The 26,307-nt window shown below is 37.9% G+C and overlaps 1 protein-coding gene across 3 annotated transcripts in view; it reads right to left on the reverse strand.

Moving 5' to 3' along the window:
• Positions 1 to 251: 251 nt before the first annotated feature.
• LOC123373929 (SEC23 interacting protein) overlaps positions 252 to 26,307 on the reverse strand; it is a 43,199-nt gene continuing 17,143 nt past the window's right edge. For 2 of the 3 annotated variants that reach the window (XM_045023218.1, XM_045023217.1), the window contains exons 5-19: positions 25,651 to 25,740; positions 24,226 to 24,346; positions 23,239 to 23,328; positions 22,429 to 22,570; positions 21,253 to 21,461; positions 20,408 to 20,553; positions 19,493 to 19,663; positions 19,046 to 19,141; positions 15,649 to 15,846; positions 14,851 to 15,006; positions 13,891 to 13,993; positions 12,651 to 12,836; positions 11,487 to 11,649; positions 4,320 to 4,420; positions 252 to 824 (exon numbers count right to left, since the gene is read on the reverse strand). In XM_045023218.1, the coding sequence (XP_044879153.1) occupies positions 4,339 to 4,420; positions 11,487 to 11,649; positions 12,651 to 12,836; positions 13,891 to 13,993; positions 14,851 to 15,006; positions 15,649 to 15,846; positions 19,046 to 19,141; positions 19,493 to 19,663; positions 20,408 to 20,553; positions 21,253 to 21,461; positions 22,429 to 22,570; positions 23,239 to 23,328; positions 24,226 to 24,346; positions 25,651 to 25,740 (1,953 nt within the window). In that variant the 3' untranslated portion in view covers positions 252 to 824; positions 4,320 to 4,338. The remainder of the gene's footprint in view (positions 825 to 4,319; positions 4,421 to 11,486; positions 11,650 to 12,650; positions 12,837 to 13,890; positions 13,994 to 14,850; positions 15,007 to 15,648; positions 15,847 to 19,045; positions 19,142 to 19,492; positions 19,664 to 20,407; positions 20,554 to 21,252; positions 21,462 to 22,428; positions 22,571 to 23,238; positions 23,329 to 24,225; positions 24,347 to 25,650; positions 25,741 to 26,307) is intronic. The other variant, XM_045023219.1, reaches the window with a different exon arrangement.

Below are 26,307 nucleotides of genomic sequence, written 5' to 3' on the forward strand. Positions count from 1 at the left end.
AGAGGCTCTACATTCACATACCTGAGTGAGAGAACTTAATTTTCTGAGGTCAATGTCATGATTTTAGCTCTCAGGTAGAGCAGCCACCAGGCTACATGAACAGTTAATTACCAAAATGAAATGTTGTTTGACTCATCCCTCTTTGTTCGCTACATCAGTTACATTACAAGAGATGTGAATGCTGAACTAGCTGTAACAAATCTCTATGTTTTCTATAACAAAAGATCATTTTATCTCCAATGCAAAGAAGACAGAGGGTTAAAAAGCTTTTATAAAATCTCAGCACTGAACTCACAGTAGTAAGAAAGTCATTCTGGCTGCTGGTTTTAGCAAATACAAAAGGCTTGATGTAAAGCAGCTTATAACTAAAATTCACATTTTGTTTTTAAAAGTGGAAACGCATTTTTTAAAAAAAAGCAGATTATTGCTGTGTCTCAACAAGTCCTTTCTTTAATAAAGAACATACTGCCTTCATAGAAAATACATGTTTGACACCTAACAGACAAGGTAGCTCGAGAAGAAAAATAATAATTTGCATGCCACGAATATTTCTTCATTGGTCAAAGCTTGGCAACAGTACAACTAAATTTCAGTAAGAAGGTTAAATGGTGTCATTCCAATTATGCTTCCCAAACTGTGGTGCTGATAATTTTAAAACCATGAAACAATCTTGAGTGAAACAAGAAGGCATTATCTAAATCAAAGAGCTCTGGACTGAAGAAAAAAATGCTGTTGTAATTCAGATTCTTGTCATGTGTGACTAGAGAAATACTGGAGGTTCCTCAAAATGTGTTGTCAGCAAGCCTGTTGGAACATTAGATATGCTGTGCAGAGAAAAACAAAAACAAAAACAGGAAAGGTGAAACTGAACTTCCTCATCTTGCAGTAGTACTACTATGTTAAAACTAAACACGCTAACGTTCATTTTCAAAGAGAAAAAGATTAAAACCCCCCACCCGCCTCTCATCATTTTATAAAAATGTAATACCCTAAGGTCTATTTCCCCATCTTCCCCCCCCCCCCCCCAAAGAACACCACCACCACCACGAACAGGGTTCATTCTGATGATGGGAGTTATGATTGCAAATTGGGGTGATGGGAGTACTGCAACGTTGCACTAATGGGAGATTTATGTTAATCCCCCACAATGATGATTGAATTTATTCCTAAATATCAACAAAATTGAGCCCTTGATACTGGATCTTGATTTTTGATCAGTACAGTTGGACTAGCTACTGTGCCCATATGTGTAGACATACCTTTTAACTCATTTTATAGGATGTGTGGGGGCAGCTGAATACAAAGGTATATTAACTTAAGTATCATGCACTTTGGAGGACCCATTACAAAAGAACTAAAAATACAAGTAGGGCATAAAGTTGCCTGCAAGAACTCTCTGATTACAAATATTTAGAGGGCACAAAAATGACAAGCAAGTGCAAATAAACACCAAGCATACAAAGTAACAGATTATGTAAAAATGATTAAATTTTAATGTAACATACATTTCTATTCAACCAGGCCATACCGGCTATACTTCTGTTATTCTAAGCATGCAAACATCCTACAAAAAATCCTGTGAACTTTACAATATTGTTTACCAAAGTGTAACTTCAAGAAGACAAAGCAGAATACTCATGCTAGATGAGAGGGCTGGAAGATTTTTTCCCATGGTTTAGATGACTTTGGTCACAGCTGACTGCCAGATCTTGGAAGCTACTCACTGATTATTATGGCAACCAATCCCAATCATAGCTAATTTTTTTCTTTAAATCACCAGCCCAGATGAAAAAAACAAACAAACAAACAAACAAAAAAACCCACCACTGGCCCAGCCTTGTCAAATAACATCACACACAACTACACTCATACACTCACACCTCCTTGGACACTTCATACCAAATGCTCTCTTTCTACTCTCACAAACACTTCACACCAGCTTCTGTGTCAGCACTGATCAATTTGTAATTCACTTAATAATCACCTACCTCAATCACCAACATCCTAAATTTAATTCACCCCCATTCATCCCTCTACCCACTGAGCATCATTCCACTTAATTCATCACTCTTTGCTCTCTCCATCTCTAGCAGTATCTTCTTTAATTTCCCCCCACCACAATCCAGTTTCCCAAATCTATTGTCATTCAGCAGAGACTTTTTAAAACTATACTGGCCATCTCAGCCCCTCAGAGCTGCCTCAGCACGTTTCCCTAACATAGCAGCTACAGCACCAGTTGCACTCAACAGTACCTGTTTTAAGGAGAGGTTTGTTTTTTTTTTGTGCAACTATGAGAAGAATAACTGCTTAGATTCTGCAGAGCATGACTGGTCATGCTGGCCTGGGAAAAATGCTTACTTTTCCTTGAGGAGCAGGATTTTGCAAAGACTTTTTAGATAGTGCATGCAGGGAGATATTTCTTGTCTCTGAAATAAAAATAACAAATGTACCAAAGGGCCTGGATTGTTTTGCCATCCAGGACATCACTATTTGAAATGTGGTTTCATATGTTTGCTGGCTAGCCAAGCAAGGGATGAGAGAGCTCTGAGCAACTCCTGAAGCTGCAACTGTACAGACACTTTTGACTTGCTCATTAGCAAACAGCAATAGACTGTGATATACTGTACATCCATGCTCTTTCCCATGAGCAATACTGTGCGTGCATCTTAATGAAAGAGTGTTCCAGCCTGTACACCAGAAACTCAGAAACCAGGAATGAGTTTGTTGTAGAATGATTTGCCACAAAACAAACAAAATTATGTAGGGTTTAAAAACAACCATTGTGTAGCGAGAACAGGTGAGTAAGAATTTTAACCTATAAGAATATATTATAAGAGACAAAAGCCAAGAGTGCAGCATTATAACTATGATGATGTGAGATGCTGTCGATGGAATCTTGACAATTGACATAAGCAGTTATGTTGCTAGGCGATAGTTTCAAGTGTGTTTTTCCTTTTCACTTTGATACACTTAAAGTGCAGTCAATCACTAAAGTGCAATGACATACTTCAGTGGAGCAGGACTGACATTAGGTAGGTACGCTAGCCAGTTTAACTGATTGCCAGTGGGGGTATTTAGTACACTAGCAGCAGGAACATTCTGTAACAAAAATCTATTAAGATTGTCTAGCAGCAATACAGGCATTTGGGATACTCCTATAAAAGTTCATATACTCTCCCACAGATTGAGTATTTTGATCTCCATCTGTGCTTTTAATAAGGAAGGATACTGTCCTCTCTTGATTTTCGAGCACTTCTGAGAATGAGGAAAGCATCAAAAACTGCTGTCTAAAGGGGGTAACTTTCCAGAACATTAACGCAGAATGTCAGCAAGTTTTCTGGGAGCAAAGATGATTTCTCTATATATATTTTAATACCTCCACCTCCATAATAGTCAGTGCCTGACAATGGTAGCATGTACTGCTACAGCTGCGTTGTTGTACGGTTTCCTGTGTAGCCGCTCTATGCTGACGGAAGACTGTTCTCCTGTTGGCATAATTATACTATCCCCAATGACCAGCGGTAGCTATATTGGCAGGACAGCGTCATCCACCAACATCGCGCTGTCCACACTGGTGCTTTTGTCAGTGAAACATATGTCAGTAAGAGTAGTGGTTTTTTTCACAACCCTGACCAAAAAAAGCTTTTCCAACAAAAGTGCCAGTGTAGACAGTCTGAGTCACTGCCAAAGAGAAAGAAACTATTTGTTTCATTAATTTCTACAGCTCTGTTACGTCTTTGTTGCTTTGATTTTAACAATTAACACAAAACCCAGGAAAAACAACAGGATGCTAATGATATTTCCATTATCACCTTGAATTCACACTCTGGCTCCTAGTGCTCAGTGGAAGAAACTCTCAGAATGAGGACCCTCATTTGGGATACTTACTACTTTAAAACTGCCATGTACTAAAGATATTTTTATTCTGAGATGCACAATATGCAGTTCATTATTTTGGTTCCTTTTAAAATGAGCTAGTGTCTTTCGGGGAAATTATTTATGCTGCAATTCTCAAGCTATATTGCTTGTATGTCTATATTATGTATTTGCCTGGGCAGAACTCTTTAGAATGTAAGTAATTCTACTCTCCCTATCCTCTCCATACTACACACATGCACAACTTTCATCAGTTGGTGGACGATCATTATAGCCAGAACCACAATTCACACATTGCAACAACATTACACACTTTGCAACTGCCTTTTTTACACTGTAAGCTTTGATGGGGGAAAAAAAAAAAGAAAATGGTCTCCAAACTCATGTTAACCAAATTATGCTGGGATTTAAGTGCATGCAGTTTATATGAGGGCAAAACTTACAAATTCAGGTATCTCCACATCAGTGTTGCGGCTGTTCCGGACTGATATTCATAGTCCTATATATTTCTTTGAGAAGTAGCAAAGCTGTGTCTTCAGATTCCCTATGAATAAAAAGGGCCTGTTAGTTTTTTTTATAGCCAACATTCTGTTGCTTGAGGCAAGTCCTAAGAGTTGTTCAAATATTGCACAAGCCCCTCTCAGATCTTTTCAAACATGCCAGGAGGCAGCCGAGTGAGAGAGAGGTGTAATTATGACTATGATTATGATCTATATTAAAGGATGTTGTATTTTTAACTGTGTATTGGCAATGTATAAACAACAGAAATGATGTGATTGCTCAAATATTTACAAAGAGATCCAGCATACAGGTAATAACCACATTATACCCTGATAAAATAAGCAACAAACTTTCAGGCAAAGGGTTCAATGCCAGGATTTCCTCCTCCTGAAGGTTTGGCTCATTTCACTGATGTCTTCCTGAGAAAACTTTTTAATATGAATTCTTGGGTATTACCCGCTATATGCTGCGCTGATTAGGTACTTTAATATGGTTTAGTCTATTACAGTAACAAATCTTTAGATAGAAAAAATAACTACAGACTGCCACCTTGTGGAGAACACAAACTACACACAAATACTATTAAACATAAAGATAAAAAATCCAGACAATGAGAGCTTGTGCAGAAGAACTCACCGCTAGAATTTATTATTGATTAGATTAGGGAAACTGAACCTCCAGAGCAAACTGTTGATACAACTGGCATACATCAGGATTGGAGCCTTGATAAGAACACCTCCTATGCAATCAACTATCAATTCACCACCATGTAAACATTATCAACATTAAAAAGCCCCATGAGATATTACTTCGAGTCCTGTGGTTTAACCACTAGACAACATTGCCTATTTCTAGACACAATTTACATTATTTCTATAGAGTTTTTACTTTCCAATAGTCAGAAGACATTTCAGTGTAGGGTGACCAGATGTCCCGATTTTATAGGGACAGTCCCAATTTTTGGGTCTTTTTCTTATATAGGCTCCTATTGCCCCCCACCCCCATCCCAATTTTTCATTTGCTGTCTGGTCACCCTATTTCAGTGGCACCTGATAACTAGTGCAGTAAGCTACTTGTGCTTCTACTATTATGAAAATTATAGTAAAACCAAACAGTACTAGTTTCGCTCAGCAAAAAAAGGGCCAATGTTTTGAAGGAACAATTTTAGTATACTTTTATTTTTCCAAATACTAACTGGTCTTTGCAACAAGAGAAAAAGATACAGTTAACTAATCATTTGGATGTTTGAGGATCAGTTGTTGTTCATGTTGTACACAAGTCATGTTAGCTGACATGTATGTAAACAGCATGTGATAATGTCATCCCACACCCCATGTCTATTCAAACATGTTTGTACTGTGGTAATAAAATGCACAAATCTAAGATACACAAAAGTGAGAAATTAAGTATGCGTAAGAGTGAACATAGATTGGCAGCTTTTTCCTTTCAACAGGTTATTGCTTCTCATGCAAGTCACTCTATATCCTGTACCATATGAAATGCATGAAATTAGTTTTTGTTTTGTTTTAACTAAACATTCAAAATCCAGATAAAGTAATGGTGTTTTGCATGGTCAATTACACGATGGAATTGAAATTTCCCTTTTTATATCCAAAAAACCAGCTTTGAAACCATTATGTACTTCAGCAGTAAAAATCATAACAAATATCAAAGCTTTGAAGGAAGATCCATTTGTGGCAATTTTTTCTTTATGTTAAAATCAGATGACCGAGCATTAATATCCTGCAATTTCATTCCCACACAAAGTACAATAAAGTTTTGCTCCTTACTGTGCTCTTTCATCATCTCTTCAGGAATGGTTTCATTTTGAAAGCTGTAGCTGTCAAAACAAATATGGTGTCCTTGCCTACCCTTGAAAATGATTTTTGCTACATTTATCTTTTTTGTGCACCAAGTTCAGAATAGGGAGAAAGTCAAGGCAAAGCATCATATGAAAAATAAGAATGTACATTTGTTTCTTCGCAGAAAAATAGCAGTTATTTCAGAAAAAAAATGATAATGCTACCTAGATAGGTACATACACTTTTGAGAGTGACATTCCAAGATAACCCCAGAGAAAAAGATTGGTTTCTAAAGAACTGGATGATTTCAGAATGCCAGGGATCTCACACACATTCTAATATCAGCTGAAACTCTAGGTGTAGTCAGTACAAAACATGTCACCTGAAAAATAAGTCATACTAGAAATAGTACTATTCATCCAGGTACAACATGATGTCCAGAAAAAGAAGTGTTGGCCATTTAAATAGCAATGAAAACCATTCTCAGCTTGTGCAGGAGTGCGGGTGAGTGGAGGCCCATGGTGGCAGATGATTAAGGATGCTGTTATAAAAGGTTGAAGCTAAATTCATGCCATGAGATTCAACTGAAGTAGTAACGTGTTCAGAGAGACTAGCTAGATGACCTAGCAGCTGGATAACCTAAGTAGAACGTCTCTAAGCAATGTGTACAGAACTTCATGTGGCTGAACGCAGCCAATACTCTAGGTTAGAAGAGCCTGAGGCTTGAAACAGAGGCTGATGCACCTCTGCTAAGGTGATTAACAGGACCTGGAAGTTGTGGGTCAGCCAAGAAGTAGCATTTAGACATGGCTCTCTTGGACGCAGCCTGATCTAACACCAGTGTCAAAAGAAACAAGAAGCTGATATGAACGGTGGTTTAGTCAGCTTTAGATAAAATCCAAAGGACCTTTTAATATTGAGTTTGATACAAAAGATCTTGTTAGTCACAAGAAGAGAGAGGTTTGATTAAGTGTGGAATACTATGAGTGAACAACTTATACTTCCAAGAAAGTGTAAGGTGGAAGTTATTCTGAGTCTCCTCAGGAATACAATTTCTGAGTGCTAGTTGCCACACACATGATAAACTCTGTCTCCTTCACATAACAAGCAAAGAACGTGTTCACTCTAATGGTTTTCTTTTCCACAATGTGTTCGTAATTGAACGTTATGATTATTCTTTCAAAAGTTTACAACTGAACACTGACTTAATACAGCTTTGAAACTTTACTATGCAGAAGAAAAATGCTGCTTTCCACTTTTTTTTAAGTTGTTTACTTTTAACACAGTACTGTACTCTTTATATTTTGGTCTCTGCTGCTGCCTGATTGCATACTTCCGGTTCCAAATGAGGTGTGTGGTTGACCGGTCAATTCATAACTCTGGTGTTCATATCTCAGAAGTTCTACTGTAAACTGATAAGTAACAGTCAACACTGATTTGTCAAGAACAAATCATGTCAAAGCAACCTAACAGCTTTCTTTGAAAGGGTAACAAGCCTTGTGGATGGGGTAAAGCAGTAGATGTGATATATCTTGACTTAGTAAGACTTTTGATACTGTCCTACATGAACTTCTCATAAATAAAATAAGGAAATACAGCCTAGATAAAGCGACTATAAAGTGGGTGCATAACTGGTTGGAAAACCGTTCCCAGAAAGTAATCATCAGTGCTGGAAGGACATATTGAGTGGGGTTCTGCAGGGATTGGGCGTGGGTCTGTTCAATACCTTCATAAATGATTTAGATAATGGCACAGAGAGTACACTTACAAAGTTTGCAGGTGATACCAAGCTGGGAGAGGTTGAAAGTGCTTTGGGGGATAGGTTTAAAATTCAAAATGATCTGGACAAACTGGAAAAATGGTCTGAAGTAAATAGAATGAAATTCAATAAGAACACATGCAAAGAATTCCACTTAGGACGGACCAATCAATTGCACAGATACAAAATGGGAAATGACTCCCTAGAAAGGATTAAAGATATAGAAAATATGACCTACGAGGAAAGATTGAAAAATTTGGGTTTGTTTCGTCTGGAGAAGAGAAGGCAGAGGGGACATAACAGTTTAAGTACATAAAAAGTTGTTACAAGGAGGAGGGAGAAAAATTGTTCTCCTTAACCTTTCAGGCTAGGACGAGAAACACTGAGCCTAAAATTGCAGCAAGAGAGGTTTAGGTTGCACATTAGGAAAAACTTCTGTCAGAGTAGTTAAGCACTGGAACAAACTGCCTAGGGAGGTTATGGAGTTTTTGTCACTGGAGGATTTTAAGAACAGATTAGACAAAAACACCTGTCAGGAATGGTTTAGTTATTACTTAGTCCTGCCTTGACATCAGGGGATTGGACTAGATGACATACTGAGGTCCTTTCCAGTCCTTCACTTCTACAATTTTACTGTATTATCTGAGTACTGCATAATTTTTATTCCTCTTCACAACACTCCCTATAAGGCACGGAAATGCTATTATCCCCATTAGACAAATGAGGAACTGAGGCAGAGACTAAGGGTACGTCTACACTACGGGATTATTCCGAATTTTCATAAACTGGTTTTGCAAAACAGATTGAATAAAATCGAGTGCGTGCGGCCACACTAAACACATTAAATCGGTGGTGTGCGTCCACGGTCCGAGGCTAGCGTCGATTTCTGGAGCATTGCACTGTGGGTAGCTATTCCGTAGCTATCCCATAGTTCCCACAGCCTCCCCCGCCCCTTGGAATTTCCGGGTTGAGATTCCAGTGCCTGATGGGGCAAAAATCATTGTCGCGGGTGGTTCTGGGTAAATGTCGTCAGTCACTCCTTCCTCTGGGAAAGCAACGGCAGACAAGCATTTCGTGCCTTTTTTCCCTGGATTGCCCTGGCAGATGCCATAGCATGGCAATCATGGAGCCTGTTTTGCCTTTTGTGATTATCGCCGTATGTGTACTAGATGCCGCTCACAGAGGCGATTCAGCAGCGCTACACAGCAGCATGCTTTTGCATGACAGCAGAGATGGTTACTAGCCATACTGTACCATCTACCATACCATAAATTGGTAATAAGATGATCATGGTTACCAGTCCTTCTGCACTGTGCCATTTGCTGCTGTCATAAGTGCCCCTGGCTGATCAGCCAGGGGCGCAAAAGCCAAAATTGGGAATGACTCCCTGAGTCAATCCCTCCTTTTTGGTATCTAAAAATAGAATCAGTCCTGCCCAGAATATGGGCAAGTGTACTAGAGAACCACTGTATCATAGAACCAGAGAGCACAGCTGCTCTGTGTCAGATCCCACAGAAATTATGAGCTGTATGCTATTCACAGGGGGTGCTCCTGCAACAACCCCACCTGTTGATTCCGTTCTTCCCCCAGCCTTTCGGGGCTACCATAGCATTGTACCCCCACTTGTGTGATGAAGTAATAAAGAATGCAGGAATAAGACACGGTGACTTGTTAGTGAGAAATGAGTGGAAGGCAGCCTCCAGCTGCTATGATAGTCCAGACAGAACAGTAAGGAGTGTGGAGGAGAGGAGCCCAGCATCCCTCTGCTAGTCCAGGGGCAATTGAATCTTTTCTTTACACATGAAGGGTGGGGGCTGATGGAGCTCAGCCCCCTGTTGCTATGATGACGATGGTTATCAGCCGTACTGTACCATCTACCAGGAAAAATTAAGACCAGGCACCCTTGATTGACCTTACCGATGCTAGTCGGCATGGTTACCAGTCCTTTTGCAGTGCCCCATGTGCCAATAGGCTGATGATGAGGACGGGTACCAGTCGTTTTGTACCATCAGCCACCCATGGCGGGGGGCGGGGGGGGAGCAAGGATATTGGCGTTGAGTGCTGCAGCATCGCATCTATCTGCAGCATTCAGTAAAAAGAGGGTGACATGTAAAAGAGTCAACAGAGGATTGTTTTCCCTTTCACTTCTGGGGGTGGGGTGGGGGGGGTGCGTAGATTGCTGAGCTATGCCCTGACCCACCGCGGACACTGTGTTTGACCCTAGAAGCATTTGGAGCTCAGCCAAGAGTGCAAATACTTTTCGGAGACTGCAGGAACTGTGGGATAGCTTGAGTCCTCCAGTCCATGAGCGTCCATTTGATTCTTTGGCTTTCCGTTACGCTTGCCACGCAGCAGTGCGCTGAGCCCCTGCTATGGCGTCTGTCTGGAGATTTTTAAAAAATGATTTTGAATTTCGTCTTCTGTAACGGAGCGCTGATAGAACAGATTTGCCTGCCCTTACAGCGATCACATCCGCATGGTCCATGCGGGAGCTCTTTCTTTATTTTGATTTTTAACTGCATCGCCACACGTGCTGATCGGAGCTCCATGCTGGGCAAACAGGAAATATTCAAAAGTTCGCGGGGCTTTTCCTGTCTACCTGGACACTGCATCCGAGTTCAGATTGCTGTCCAGACCGGTCAGTGGTGCACTGTGGGATACCGCCCGGAGGCCAATACCGTCGATCTGCGGCCACACTAACCCTAATCCGATATGGTAATACCGATATTAGCGCTACTCCTCTCGTTAGGGAGGAGTACAGAAACCGGTTTAAAGAGCCCTTTATACCGATATAAAGGGCCTCTCAGTGTGGACGGGTGTGGCGTTAAATTGGTTTTATGCTCCTAAAACCGGTTTAAACGCCTAGTGTAGACCAGGCTTAAGGGTAAAATTTTTAAAAGCACTTAACTGACTTCAGAGCCTAAGCTAATTTGTAAGAATCCCTTTGAGTTTGGTTTTGAAAATGGTTCTTTGGGACTTGCCCAGGTTGATAGGAGCCTGTATAGATTCACCAAACCCAGGTCCTCCCAAGTGCCAGGTTAGACTTAACAACTGGGCCATTTCTCCTCTTTGTAGTACTGTACTAAAGGCAACCTTTCTTTAACCACTGTGCACCAGCAAACCCATGCCAAAATTGAAGGTGAGTACTCATTAGTAAAAATCCAGCATAGCTTGTATGGTTTCTAACCTACTCCAACAGATATCCCCCTTTCTACCACACCTGGTCAGGATTTTTCCTCAGTATGATACTGTGTAGAACACTGCTATTTCTGTCAAAACTAAAAAATAAAATAAAATAAAAATAAAATAAAATAGCCTGGAAAATTAAGCTCTAGAGCATGACATTTGTAAGAGTGATCCTCCGAATTTTCATAAAGAAAATGCTAGAAACAAACAGCAGCATTCTTGTTATTGTCACGCTGGTCACAGATAAATTATACAAAATAAGAGGAAGAGAACTGGTAATTAAGTAAACTGAATTAAATAAATATAACTACATTAGAAAAGCAAAATTTATGGAATTACAGAAAAGAATATGTAATTCTTACCAATAACACAAGTGACTCTGTAGAGCAAAAAGGTATTCATTGAAACTTTCTATTGGTTTTTCCTGTAGAACATAGTCAATACGACGTCCTCCATTTAGCATCCCGACCTTTACTAAGAAATCCTCATCCTTCGAAAGATCTGGACTTTCGGCAGTCTTTTCAGCTAGAATTGATAGTTTTAATTTTGAAGTCAGTCACAAGCTCAACCCTTTATTACTGCTTGATTCTATGACTATAAATGGATGTCACCATTTTCTACATAAGTTTCTGGGAAAAGAGTAGTAGCCTCAACTCAACTGTGGAATAAAACACAAATAAGTCCTTCGCTGTTTTCTGTGTGGCTTATTACTACCAATGGGGGTCTCAGTTTCTTTTTATTATAAATTTAAATAATAGTGCAACCTTGAAGCACAGAGTCTCTGCAAGACATTAGATAGGTAATTAAGAACTACGTCTCACTATCCATTCATATGGTTTCATTCTATTATGCAGCAATATGGCTAATAACCATAAAAATGAATTGTTTCAATCTGTTTCTGCAGCAGCAATGACCATCCTTAATTGATTGTGAGAGACCAAGGAAGTGTTTCTTCATTCTACCCAGAAATAAAAAAGCATACAATGGTAAATAATTCCTGCCTGCTATCACTTTTCTGACAGGTATCAAGCCTCCAACCTCCCAAGAGATTAATGTTTGTAGAAGTCAATATCTATTACTTAGACACAGTGTTCATTTCAGTTTCTCCACATCCACTCTTTCTGACTCTTGTCTTATTACTCAGCTTGGCCTTTTAGACAGTAGAGCTTAATTAAAAAGCAGAAATCCCACAGATGTTAAATATTTGTTTACTCATTTTTCTTACAGAAGAGTGAAGGCAAGACATTTAGAAACTTGCTCTTGACATCAAGCTCAATTGTAAGATTACACTAATCAAAGACTCTTTTGAAGTAGATGCTGTTAAAATTTAATTTAATAAAAGGCAAGGAAATACAGTACCAAATACAAAGTATAACATATTAAGAATCTGGAAAGTATGTTTTCCTAGACAAGATCAAATTGTAATTAACTAAATATCTAACATTTCTAACGTTCATTTGAGCTTTGATGTTTCCAAAAATCTGAGATTAGCGTACTAAGAAAATATCCGTGAAATGTCAACCTACCTTCTACCACTTGTTTTTCTTCTTCCTCTTTAATTTGATTAGCTACCTTCTCCAGTTCTGCTTGTAGCTGAGTTGAAGAGGTGTGAGCACGTGCAAATTCATTAAGAGTCTGCCAAGCACTCTTCAAAGAGCTGATAAAACCCTGTTTTAGATCTGATCCCATACGAGAGAGAGAATCTTTCAACTCTAAAAAGATTACAATATCAGAAGGATTATTAGTGAAAATGTTAAGTGAACACAAACACAATTTTTTTTTTTTAGTACTAGCCAAAGGCACCAATTATTGATGCATATATGCCCAGTCCTCTTATTCCTCTTGATTAAAAGACAACATAGAACACAGCATCTTCACTATGAAAGCGGTATTTTGCCACCCATATTTGAAGCAGATACTGTTAAAGTTTAATTTAATAAAAGGCAAGGAAATACAGTACCAAATACAAAGTATAACATGTTAAGAATCTGAAAAAGTATGTTGGAAATGGCCACTTCATCCCAACCAGATGATTTCTTCCTAGAGCTCCACAGGATGTCAGAACTCCCTCCAGGTCTCTGACAACCTAACTTGGGAAAAGTGCCTTACAATCCTGAAATGTGTCAGTTTAACCAAGAGCATGTGAGCTAGACACAAGAGTCAAGACTCCAATCCGAATGACACCCCAGATATTACTACTGTCTCAGTAAGTACTGTATCTGTTCTTGACTACTCCACAGTGACACCAAGCAGAAAGGCTGGCTAGCTCAGTAGCATGAGGATCAACGTCAACCCAGGGTAGGTCTAATTTTTTAACTATATGTGGGAGTGGCAGAGTTGCAGGCACTGGGGGACAGAGTTGGGGATCCAGTTAACTTGGCTACTACTACTTATCCTCAGAATCTTAAGAAGTTAATATTAACAGGACAATTACCTGCAACTATTAAAAATACACCTCCCATTAGTAAAGTTACTAGTTGATGACTGTTAGACAGCCTTAATTAACAAAAGGGCTAATATTTTCAAAACTAAACAAAGACTGTGGGTGCTCAATTTGAGACACTTTAAAACAGCCTGATTTCAGAAAGTGCTGAGAACCTGCCCTTTGAAATTCAGCCCCTTTAAAGCATCTCAAGTTGGGTCCACAAGAAGTAAGACACCAAAAATCATTAGTCCCTTTTGAAAATCTTGACCTACAATATTTGATGCATTAGAAAATCATAGAATATACATATACAGTAAAATATACATATAAAAATATTTTACCGAGATGAAGTCTTTTTCTGCCTTTGTGGTGTGGAATGAGAACTGGTTTTATGTCCAAGTCTGGAATAATCATAGGTTCTACCCTATAAGCCACTGGGTCAAGCTGCAAATAAAGAGAAAGCCAGAGTAACTAAAATTATTTGACGTTTAACAATCCAAAATTTTAGTGACATTTCAGTTAAAGAAACCTGTTGACAATTAGTGAAGATAATTTGTAGATTCTCTCTTTTTCGGTTAACTCAACTGAACTAATATTTAGTTAAACTGTAAATCACTGCTGGTTCATTAATACGAGTGTTTTTTCTCTTCGAGTCAGAGACTCTAGGAGAGGGACATGATAGCAGACACGAGCAGTATTTTGCCCCAGCTCTGTAACATAATACATCCATTGCACAAAGGATCTCTCTTCCTACAGAATTAACAAATATCCGTAATCATTCAAATCACCACCAAATCTTGCAATACACTACTCAACTGTGTTGAAAGCAACATAGAGTCAAGATAAAAACTCAAATTTTCCCTTGTTTTCAGTATTTCATATAGCTGGTATATGACAGTATTTCATATAGTTGGTAACATGACAAGATGGGGATGAAGAGAAGGATAAATCTACTATATTTTACAACAATAAAGCATTTCCAAATCTCGATGTGAACATCAGAACTGGAGGAACACGAAGAGCACTCTAAAAGTCAGATGATAGAAAACAGATTCTCAATAAGATTATTATTTTGGATTTGGAAAGCGAAGAGGGCAGGTGGCAAGGTAATTGGGCTAGGTATTAAGTACATCACTTACAACCAGCTACTTATTTTCTGTAGAGGTTCAGAAATAACCAAGGGTAATTGCAACTGTTTTAAAATTACTTTTTTTTTGTGTTAAGAAGTTTGAATACAGTTTTCCCATCTTCCTTTCATCTAAATTACTAGAAATACAATCTCACAGGTACTTCTCACTCACTGGATGATAAATATTGAAGAATCCTTTGCAGGTAGGAAGTCTATAGTTCTCATCAATCTTCTCCACTCCTCGTACAGAAAGAAACACACCAATTGGAGAACCCAGGGCAAAGAAATTCTCTGGTTCGAAGTCTAGCACACTGTAAGCCACAGAAACCTAGCAGCACAAAGTAATCAAATAAAATAAACGCCACCTCAAATGTTAGGAAATTCACCTTAAGCCTAACTAAAAAGGAAAGATGGTGACTGACTCACCAAACACCCAAAAAACCACTAGTTTACACTGCAGGGTGGCAGATATTTGCTGGGATATTCTACCCATATGGCTTACAGGGAGAAGCCTTACAAAGGCACCTTAAAAAACATACAGGAAAGTACATGAGGATAAGTCAAACTAACAGAAAACATTTCAGTGTATTTTTTTTAAATAAAACTTTAGATTAAGAACAGACCATTCAAATTTCAGGTCTACAATGATGCAAAACAAAGGTAATGTGTGAGCATCCAAAGAAAACCCAAATGACCATTCAACACCATGGCAGTCCATGGTGCTGTGATTTAACGTAGGAGACCTTGATTTGGGAATGGAGTCAGCCCTAGCCACTCTGAAGGTGTGAAATTAATTGCGGTGGCCACATTACTGAAAGCAAAGCCTAACGGTAACTTTAACAAGCCCTCCCACACTTATAATGAAAAACAAGAAATACCCAAGTTCTTTTGCATGACTAGAATTAAATGGGATGTTTGTTTTAGTATATAGCACTATTCTCAAATAAGATGTTTTAATTAACAATCTTACCTGGCCAGTACCAACTTCAAAATATTCATAGTCAATGTTCACAGAAGAAACCAAGGCACCAACAGGAAGTTTTCTCTTTGACCGCTCATGCAGGCTATCAGATTCTGAAGTGGCCACAGAAGTAACTGCTTCTTTTGCTTTCTGTGCAGCTTCCTGAGTTTGCACTGCTTTTTTTTCTGCTAATGCTTTTTTCTTTTCCTATTGAAACAAAGTTATCAAAACCAGAAAAAGTTTATTGCTTTGGCAACTTTTCTCAGCCCCTATCTTGAGCTTTCAGATGTACCTTATGCATTTACAATTGGTCTGTTTCAGATGCCAGAAGCACACCCCCACCCCCACACCCCTGTTTGTTTGTTTTTTGCCTCTTTCTACCAACCTTCCTTATGGAGCATTGTGCGAACCTGCACAGAGGATTCTAGGGCACAACTAGCATGAACGCTTGCATGTAGCCAAATAAAGTACCACAGCATGAAAACTCAGAATATGTGCCATATTACCCTATGAAGCAAACACCCCATTCTTTGATTCTTCTAGTTGATGGTAACTGATTGCCAAGTCACTGAATGTGTTAACATTTATTTTAAGTTTATGTTAGGAAGAGTGAGAGAAAACTGATGGATGGAGGAATGCTTTCATCTATCTTCAAAACAAGTATTGTTTATAGCATGAAATCAATTAAATATTTGAACAAATGAGGCAGTTTTGTTCATTCTCATTTATAAAAAGCACAGAAAGTGATTACTATGACAATACCAGCTTATAGTAGATGTGATAGAAAACCTGAGAGTCTAAGTTATAAAATGATTCAACTGCAGACCACCTCATTCTGAATTAAGTGCTGTAAGAACTGATACCAATACTGAGCTACCTAGAATTAGTTGTTGGTAGCAATCTAGAATATTGTACTATAAATGGATTTTCACACTGATGACCAAGAGCTATTCTCAAGAGTTGAAAATCAACCATTTAAAGAAGGAAGTCATTTGGCATTGCTATTGAAATGAAACATTTTTTACAAGCACCAATTAAAACACAATCAGTAAATTAGGTTATATTTAGAAATAGTATAAAAAAATTGAATAGCGAACAAGCAAAAAAGATATAAGCATTAATCAGGGAAAGGACTAGGGTAGAGAGAGAAACTTTCACCTCTAAGTCATACTTTCAAATCTAGCTCAGACCAATAGTGACCACAAGACACTATCTGACTGCTGTTGGGAACCTGAATTCTATTGGACTTTCAATTGGACTTAGGCACTTCTGAATATTTTACCTGTAATGACTAACATATTTCATATACCTTTTCTGATAGTATAAAAATATAGGGTTGCCAAGTGATTAAAAAAAGTAATCGCAATTAATTATAGTGTTAAACAATAATAGAATACCATTTATTTAAATGTTTTTGAATGTTTTCTACATTTTCAAATATATTGATTTCAATTACAACACAGAATACAACGTGCACAGTGCTCACTTTTTATTTTGTTTTGTGCAAATATTTGTAATAAAAAATATATAGTATTTTTCAATTCACCTAATACAGGTACTGCAGTGCAATCTCTTTATCATGAAATCTGAACTTACAAACGTAGAATTATGTACAAAAAGTAACTGCATTCAAAAATAAAACAATGTAAAACTTTGGAACCTACAAGTCCACTCAGTCCTACTTCTTGTTCAGCCAGTCGCTCAGACAAACGAGTTTGTTTACATTTGCAGGAGATAATGCTGCCCATGTCTTGTTTATGTCACCTGAAAATGAGAACAAGTGTTCGCATGCCACTGTAGCCGGCATCGAAAGATATTTATGTGCCAGATGTGCTAAAGATTCATAACCACCATTCTAGAGGACGTGTCCATGCTGATGACGGGTTTTGCTTGATAACGATCCAAAGCAGTGCGTACCAGCGCATGTTCATTTTCATCATCTGAGTCAGATGTCACCAGCGGGCTGATTTCCTTTTTTGGTGGTTGGGGTTCTGTAGTTTCCGCATTGGAATGTTGCTCTTTTAAGACATCTGAAAGCATGCTCCACACCTCGTCCCTCTCAGATTTTGGAAGGCACTTCAGATTAGTCAGAAACCTTGCGCTGAGTGCTCTAGCTATCTTTAGAAATCTCACATTGGTACCTTCTTTGCATTTTGTCAAATCTGTTGTGAAAGTGTTCTTAAAATGAACAACATGTGCTGGGTCATCCAAGATTGCTATAACATGAAATATATGGCAGAATGCAGGTAAAACAGTGCAGAACACATACACTTCTCCCCCAAGGAGTTCTGTCACAAATTTAATTAACACTTTTTTTTTTTAAACTAGCATCATCAGCATGGAAACATGTTCTGGAATGGTGGCTGAAGCATGAAAGGGCATATGAATGTTTAGCATTTCTGGCATGTAAGTATCTTGCAATGCTGGCTACAGAAGTGCCAAAAGAACACCTGTTCTTTCTTTCAGGTGACACCATAAATACGAAGCAGGTAGCATTATCACTCATAAATGCAAACAAACTTGTTTGCCTTAGCAATTGGCTGAACAAGAAGTAGGACTGAGTGGACTTGTAGGCTCTAACATTTTACATTGTTTTGTTTTTGAGTGCAGTTATGTAACAAAGAAAAATCTACATTTGTAAATTGCACTTTCATGATAAAGAGATTGCACTACAGTACTTATATGAGGTGAACTGAAAAATACTATTTCTTTTATCATTTTTACAGTGGAAATATCTGCAATAAAAAATAATACAAAGTGAGCACTGTACACTTTGTATTCTGTGCTGTAATTGAAATCAATATATTTGAAAATGTAGAAGAACACCCAAAAATATTCAATAAATTTCAATGGGTATTCTATTGTTTAACAGTGCGATTAAAACTGCGATTAATTGCAACAATTTTTTTAAATCGCAATTATTTTTTTTAGTTAATCATGTGAGTTAGCTGTGATTAATCGACAGCCCTAAAAAAATATTGTTTGGCTCTAACTTTGCCTAGCATAGTACCTTTGGAAAGAAAGTTACTATACCTGCGTGAAGTATGGAATTAAAAAAAAATTGTCATACCTACTGAGTTAAGCAGTTTTAAAGCAGAGACTGGTTTTATACTATGCAGTATTGCAGTGAAAGGTTCATTAATATTGCCCACAATGTCCTTCACATAGCTTTTAGGGATTTAATAGTTGAAGCAGAAGACTGTTTTTAGTGACATGCTGCATAACCCTTCTATATGCAGAGAGCTTCTGACAATCTCTGATGTGGCAATTTTATGCACGCTATATAGAGAAGTATTGAAATCATTTGGGCCATTACATAACAGTAGAGAATGGTACGTAATAGTAGAAAAACAAATAACGTTAAGTAATGCCAATATAAATGCATTATAAAACCATGCGCATTTACCTGTTTGGCTGCTCTGTCTTTTACAAAGTTGGCAATTTTCTTTCTTGGTCCAAGAGGTATACCCATTTCCTTCAGGTCATCAACTGTACACATCAGCTGGAAAAAAAAAATAAAATAAATATATAGAGAGAGAGAGCGTGCACTTCTTACTTCTTAGTGACTTACAGAAAATATGTCTTAAAAATTAGTGAAGTAAACTCAAATAGTGCAGATTAAGATTTACACAGAATTAAATAAAGATCAAAGAGAGTGTAGGACAACAACAAACATACATAACAGGAGACCAACCTACTTAACTGAAAGTGTTATGGATTCACATAACATTTAATCTTAAGTATACAAGACATACAATTAAAGTTTCAATTTTTAAAAAAGCTATTTAGACTAATCTCTAAAGCAAAAAAAGATTGTCTGGCTCCCAATGTCAACTTAAACTGTTAAATGTACCAGAGATTCCATATCAATTCTCTCCTTTTCAAATGTGTCGATATATTCTGAGACACTGAGCATTTCCAGAGCCTTTTGTAAGGTTGGAACTTCATCCTCTACATCAGGGTCACAGGGCTCCTCACCAGAAGGAGTAATCATGGGCGCCAAGGAGTTGGTATTCTCTGTCACCTTGAGAGAAGATTAAAGCAGCACAATGAGATTGACAAAGTGAGGAGTTAATAGCAAGCTTCAGTGAACAAATATATGCTAAACCGTATTTTTAAAATATTGATAACATCTGAGCATTGTTAATCATCCTAGCCTCAGGGTTTTAAAGAAAACAAATATTAAATATCAACATCAAATTTTCAACTAATAAGAATGGACTGATCCTAAATGAAAATATTTAAAGGGAGACTAAAAGTGACAATGGGGTTCCAGGAGTTTTGAATCTCCAAGGTTTACACTTCAAATGCCCTTAAGGTTTACAAAAAAAAAAAAAAATCTACCCGCCCTCACTCTCAATCTGAGACCTGAGAACTAAAGTAAACGGACTCCTCCTCACGTACATCCATCATTACTCACAAACAAGTTCTTCAAGCCACTATTTTACTTCTCTTTTGCAGACAGCTTTACCTCACTTTCCCTACTTGCTCAATGCCATAGAATCTGTAACAGAGCCAACGTTTAGAACTTAAAAGTTTCTGGGTCCTGGCCCAATGCTTAAATCCAGAACCTCCACAGACCTTTAAGTTTATAAGGTACAAGAAACCTCAAATATAGAGACTACAGACACACATAGACTGACTATTCTTTGACTAATGGAAAAATGCAATCTATTAAAATTTACTATCACATCAGGTACTGTGTTAAACTGATAAAAGTTCTGACAGCTTGAGAAACATCTCCAAAAAACCATCAGAGTGAATTCACCTCAAAATTCAGGTATGCAAGTAATACCTGCTTGTCACGAACAACCGTATCATTCACAAGCCCATTAGCAGCAGTGGGAGGTCCAGAGTTTCCTGATGAAGTCAAGTCTTTCTGATTGGACAATATGTCAAATAAAATTAAGGCACCTGGAGATATAAATTGTTTTGAGTAAATATTCCAGTTTTCTTGATCCAAAATCTTAAATAGGACTTCTTGGGGATGGCAGTGGCTGGAGGTAGGGCGCAAGAAAGTTCACTTACATAATTTTACAGAAAAATTAAAAAACAAAAAGGAACAATGTTCAGATAGTACACTTATGTGAGAATTCCTAGCGTATAGGAATTGCTTAAAGCTGTTTCACTTGATCAGCACTTACAATAGCCAACATCACCTTTACTCATTACCTCGGGTTACGGACTCTTCCTAGAGGCAGGAATGGAGAAGCAGAGCCCAGACAACAGAGCCAGGAATTCATAGCTTCATAATACCCATAAGGCACGCATAGTAGGATAGTATTATCCCCATTTTACAACTGGGGAAAGCAGGCACGGAAGATAAATGACTAACTCATTGTCGCATGTCAAATTGCTTTTTTAAGACTAGACTAGAATCCAAGTCTTTTGGCTACCATCTCTATGCTCTAACCTTTAGATCATAATGCCTCTTAAGAATTGAGTATTATAACTTGACTATATTGACATTTTGCATGAGTAGCCAACAACACTCCAGAAAACCATTATAGTCTATCAGGCCAGCTTTCCCCATGTTTAAACATAGTTTGCATTTTTCTCTATCTAGCAATGCTATTTTGTCCCAGAAAGTAAACAGATATATTAGTAGATTACCTAAACTGTGCCCAGCAACAGAGACTCCTCCTTTAAAGTCTGGGTTGCGACTCATGAAAAGTGCATGTAGGCGGTTCATTTCCAGGCCTACTTTATCCACAATGGTCTGACAGTAGGTTGGGCTGTTGTAAAACAGTATATCAAGCAAAGTCTCATTGGTGAAGTGGCGCAGACGTCCAATGCTTGGCAAAGTGATTTTTTTAATATTCCTGGTGGTGCAAAAATTTTAGATGTAGAATGATTATTTTAAAAGTCTTTATAAGAGCTTTGCAATTCCATTTTTCCGTAATTTTGAAGGTTTAACCATCTGGCAATTAATTCAGAGTACTCTAACCATAGCAGTCATGTTCTCCACACTGCTCAAACCAAAGTAAAACTTTCTGGTCTCATATCAAACTCATACATTAGTGCCAATACCTTCTCTTTAAATTGTTAGTGTATTTATTTCTATGTTAAGGAACTTATATGTCTCTCAACCTTTTATGCCATGACTAGGTTTAAGGGAAAACCTGTAATATTACTTCATTACAGTTTTGCCCTGTTGCCAAGGGTGTGGGGGATGGGGAGAAACGACTGTGTATAAAAACAGGAGGTGAAATGAAGTACAGCCTCCTGACAGCCTGCACCAGAAAGGAAAGAGAGAATACAGCAAACAGGGAGGGAAGAGACAATAAGAATGGGACTACAAATAGGGAGGCTACAAATGAAGGACAAGCAGTGACAAGAGGAGAGGTTAATATTTGAAAAGACAATACATATTAACCCTCTTTATTGCACTCAGCTGTAGAAATGATGAGTGAAAGATAATTTATTCATTATCTTCCCTCCTATTTGTGATCATGTAACATCTCTAACAACAACAAACACAATTGCTTATGTGGAAAAGAAACGTCAGGAAAATATTTAATCTATTATCTCTTAATGAAGTCTAGCAGCTGGAAATAAGGGAAGTCAGCACTATGTGATCATCCAGTTTGTTCTATCACCCACTGTTTAGAAACTTCTCAACTAAAACATTACAGAAGAATCATTCTATTGTTATCAGACCATGTTTATCTACCTTGCCTTTATGGTATGTAGTAATTTCTCATTCATTTTCCTTAACTCTATTAAGTACTGTATTATGCAATTTGTATGAGAGATGCTGTGCATAGTGGTACCGTACTGTATACAGACCTGTCTACACCTGTCGCATCCCCATGTAGAGAGCTATGCCAGTGAACCGGTAGGAATTCAACTCTGCTCACTTTAAGTTCCTCTAAAGACTTCTTAAAATGGGTCTGCAACAGTTTCAGAGACACGGTCCTAAAATCATCAACTTGGGGGGTGGTGGTGGGAGGGAAGTAATGGAAATCAGATATTAATGTTAATGTTAATCAAACAAAGGCCTAACACATGATTTCAAATATGTTTCTCAACTATACTGAACATTTTTAAAGTCCTCTTTCCCCATTAAATCATTTTTCTTAAAGAAGTTACAACATTTCACAAAAACTGCTTATGTAGGTATAAGAAAACTGTCAGGAAATAGTTAAATATCTAGTTCAAGGGTGTATTTAGTGTATCCCCAAGTAAAACCATATTTAGTTCCATGATCAAATTTATTTTTGTGGGGTGTTTTTTGTTTTGATTAGAATAAATACGGCATATAAATTTATTAGGCAAAAGTCTTACCCTAAATCTTTAAGTTGTTTCAATAGTTGTACAGGAACTTATAAAAATATGAGTTTAGTGTTGAGGGACTCATAGCAATAGCTAAAATTATCAATGACTGTTTTGAGGAAAAACCAATACTATTTTCCATTTTTTGGCTTCTTTCTCAAAATAAGGAAATATTTGCAGTTCTTAAAATTAACACATTGTTCAAATAACAATTCAAAAGCAACATAAAAACTGTCTATACCACATTAAATAATTCAATTAATGAAGAGAACTATAACCCAAGTTTAAATACTTAAGAATAAATCTATGATTAAAAAGACTTACCACATTCAACAATGCTTCTAAATCGTAAATCACACACAGGACCTATGCCATGAACCATGAATACTAAATGGTCTATTTGAGACATCTCCCCTATAAAAAGCAAAAGAACAAATAGTATTAGAATCTGATTATGCTCACAGTGAGGCAGTTTAGTCATGTAGTTTTATATAACAAGTATTTAGGGGTTTAGGACAGGACAGTAATAATGTGGCCCAGGATACAATTTCACCTACAAATTTTCTTTTATAATTAAGAAAATCCATTTCTTGCCACCATTCCAATTTTACTTAACTTTTCCTGTCTATATTATTTAGTACAATGCCAGTGTCATTCCACATACAAGAAAGTGTGGAATTACACAGTTTATATATATATATATATGCATGCCTCAGAGCCTGCCCATCTATGGAAATACAGTGCAAGTTCAAAGAAGTGAACACTTAAAAGCAATTCAAGCACCTCAAACTGATGACCATGTTGGGTCTTTTGTTCAAATGTGAAGGAAAAGCTGTAGTTTCAGACAAAGCAGTCTAAGATTTATACAATTAGCACAACACTACCAGTCAGATTATATTCTCACATTGTCTACATCTATTAGCAGAAAACTAAGTACTGTTAATTTTCAAAAAACTTTTCAGAATTATGGGACGGAGTAGCCTAAAAATCCCAGAGGCAGATTTAGGAAGCCGATTTAACTGTGAAAATGGAAGATTTATTTGTAGGCAAGGAGCAACTGACTGACCCTTACAAAAGCAAACAATGTTCTCCAATAATATGCAATGATGGTTGCACTGATAACACTTGCTTGCCTCTTGGTTGTAAGAATGGAACTCTCCTGGAAACACTGTCTGCCTGACAAATATATTGGGGCAGAGAGCGATTGTTTTGCAAAGCTTTGATCAATCTGATTTATAAACCACAGGTAAAAAAAAAAGAGGGACTCTGTAGGACTCTCCCACTGCAGTCCACAGGTGCCCGGTCACATACCATCCGGAATTTCATCATGATCATCATCAGTGCCACGCTTTACCACCCTTGGCCTTGTCTGACCATCTTGTGTGGTCCCCCATTCATCTGGTACTGCAGAAGGTTGGAACTGAACTATAACCTGAAAAGAAATATATCGTCTAACTTTAAACAAGGAAAACTCATTTTCTAGTCTGTTTATCTGAAAATTCTGGCCTTGGAATGTACGAAGGTACTGTATGTTTTAATATACCTCTTCTCATTCACTAAATGTATCTCTTGTGACTGACTCCAATACATTTTCTGCTCTTGGCTACTATTATTCCTATGCTTTATTGGGTGAGTGGCTAGCCGATTAAAACTAAACTAAAACAAGACTTAAGTAATTCTTGTGGTTTGGGGGAAGTAACTAGACAAAGTAACCTTTGCCAAGTTGCCTTCCATAACTGGGGGAAGTTGGCCTGCTGATTGGTTCAGGTTTGCAATGCCCAAGAGTACCTTTCATACTTCGTCATGTCCACACTTGGTTATAGCAGGTTAGATTTTTTTTTTGTCAGATCTGTCTCCTGACAGTAAATCAGTCTCAAAGTGACAACATTATATATACTTTTTCACATGGGGCAATATCTTAAGTCAATTCAGAAACCTCAGCTAGCACAGAATTCAGCCATCTGCCTACTTACTTGAATTTTCAGCTAGAAGCATGTTACACCTGCATTCCACAATCTACACTGGTTTGGTGCAATTTAAGGCACAAGTTTTAAACTAAACAGCCCATAACGGTTTGAGTGCTGCCTAACTGAAGGATTTACTAGCTGAAACGTCATAGCTTGTGTTATATGCAGTGTTGTAGCCGTGTTGGTCCCAGGATATTAGAGAGACATGGTGGGTGAGATAATATCTTTTATTGGACCAACTTCTGCTGATGAGAAAGACAAGCTTTCAAGTTCACACAGAGCTCTTCTTCTAGCCTGTGTTATGCAGGAGTTCAAAGTACATGATGACAGTGGTCCCTTCTGGCCTTAAAATCTATTGACTATCTCCTCACATGATACCACAATAGCCATGGTCAGCTGAGCTGACAATCCCTCATTTAACCACTAGGGAGCTGCTGGCAGGTATTCACAGCAAAAGGCCTTTGACTTTAAAAGTTGTCCCACCTCCCCAGTAGCCTAAGAACACTCAAGTGTATTGACTTTGTGGTTACATTGCAAAATCTCTCAGGTTTTAGAAGAGAGGATGATTTTTATTATTTCTGATAGTTTGTTGAGGTAAGGAGAGTTTATAAACATTATTTTGAACGTACACATACCCAAAGCAATGGATAAGTGCAGTTTTAAAACTCCACATGCTAAATTTGCATTCAAGTTATGCTTTAGCTGTACATAAAAGCACTCAGCTCCATGCTACACTGCAAAGACCTAAAAACCAGATAGTTAGCATTACCTTAGGATTATGCATAACAATTGTTTCCCCATTTGGAAATTCAAGTCGCCGGTGCCACTGATTCGTAGTTACAGCTTTTTTATATTCTGCCTGCAACAATAGACAAGTTATGTAAAACCAGTATGTCTGTTTAGACTAACTACATGTAACATGCCAATACAAAAGTTAGGGCTTGCCTACGTGATGCACTAGGGCACTCCAGCTGGGGTGTATATTCTCATGTGCACCAGTGTGTCACACATGACCTGGATGTGTAAACCCCGCTGGCACACACTAAAAGTTCCCTAGTGCACGGTGATGTAATCCTGTTTCAAACAGCACTATGTCAATGTGCACTAGGAAACTTTTAATGCATGATATGCTGGTGCACCACCAGAATTTACAACCCAGTTGGTGTGCACTAATGCAGTATTATTCAATTACTGGTCTGTGGACTGGTGCCCGTTCCCGAGATCTCCCTGACACACTTTAGGAAAGCAGAAAGCTAGTCCCTGGTATCAAAAAGGTTGAGAAACACTGCACCAATGCACCAGGTTGACAAGCATTTGGAATATGCTAGGTCACTACTCGCATAATTTTATTTACAGTAGGGAAAATGATAAGGATATACAGCACTATAATGTGACTCAAGTTATAATCTCGCAAATGCATAAATAT

The sequence above is a fragment of the Mauremys mutica genome, chromosome 7, assembly GCF_020497125.1.
Source record: "Mauremys mutica isolate MM-2020 ecotype Southern chromosome 7, ASM2049712v1, whole genome shotgun sequence".
NCBI lineage: Eukaryota > Metazoa > Chordata > Testudines > Geoemydidae > Mauremys > Mauremys mutica.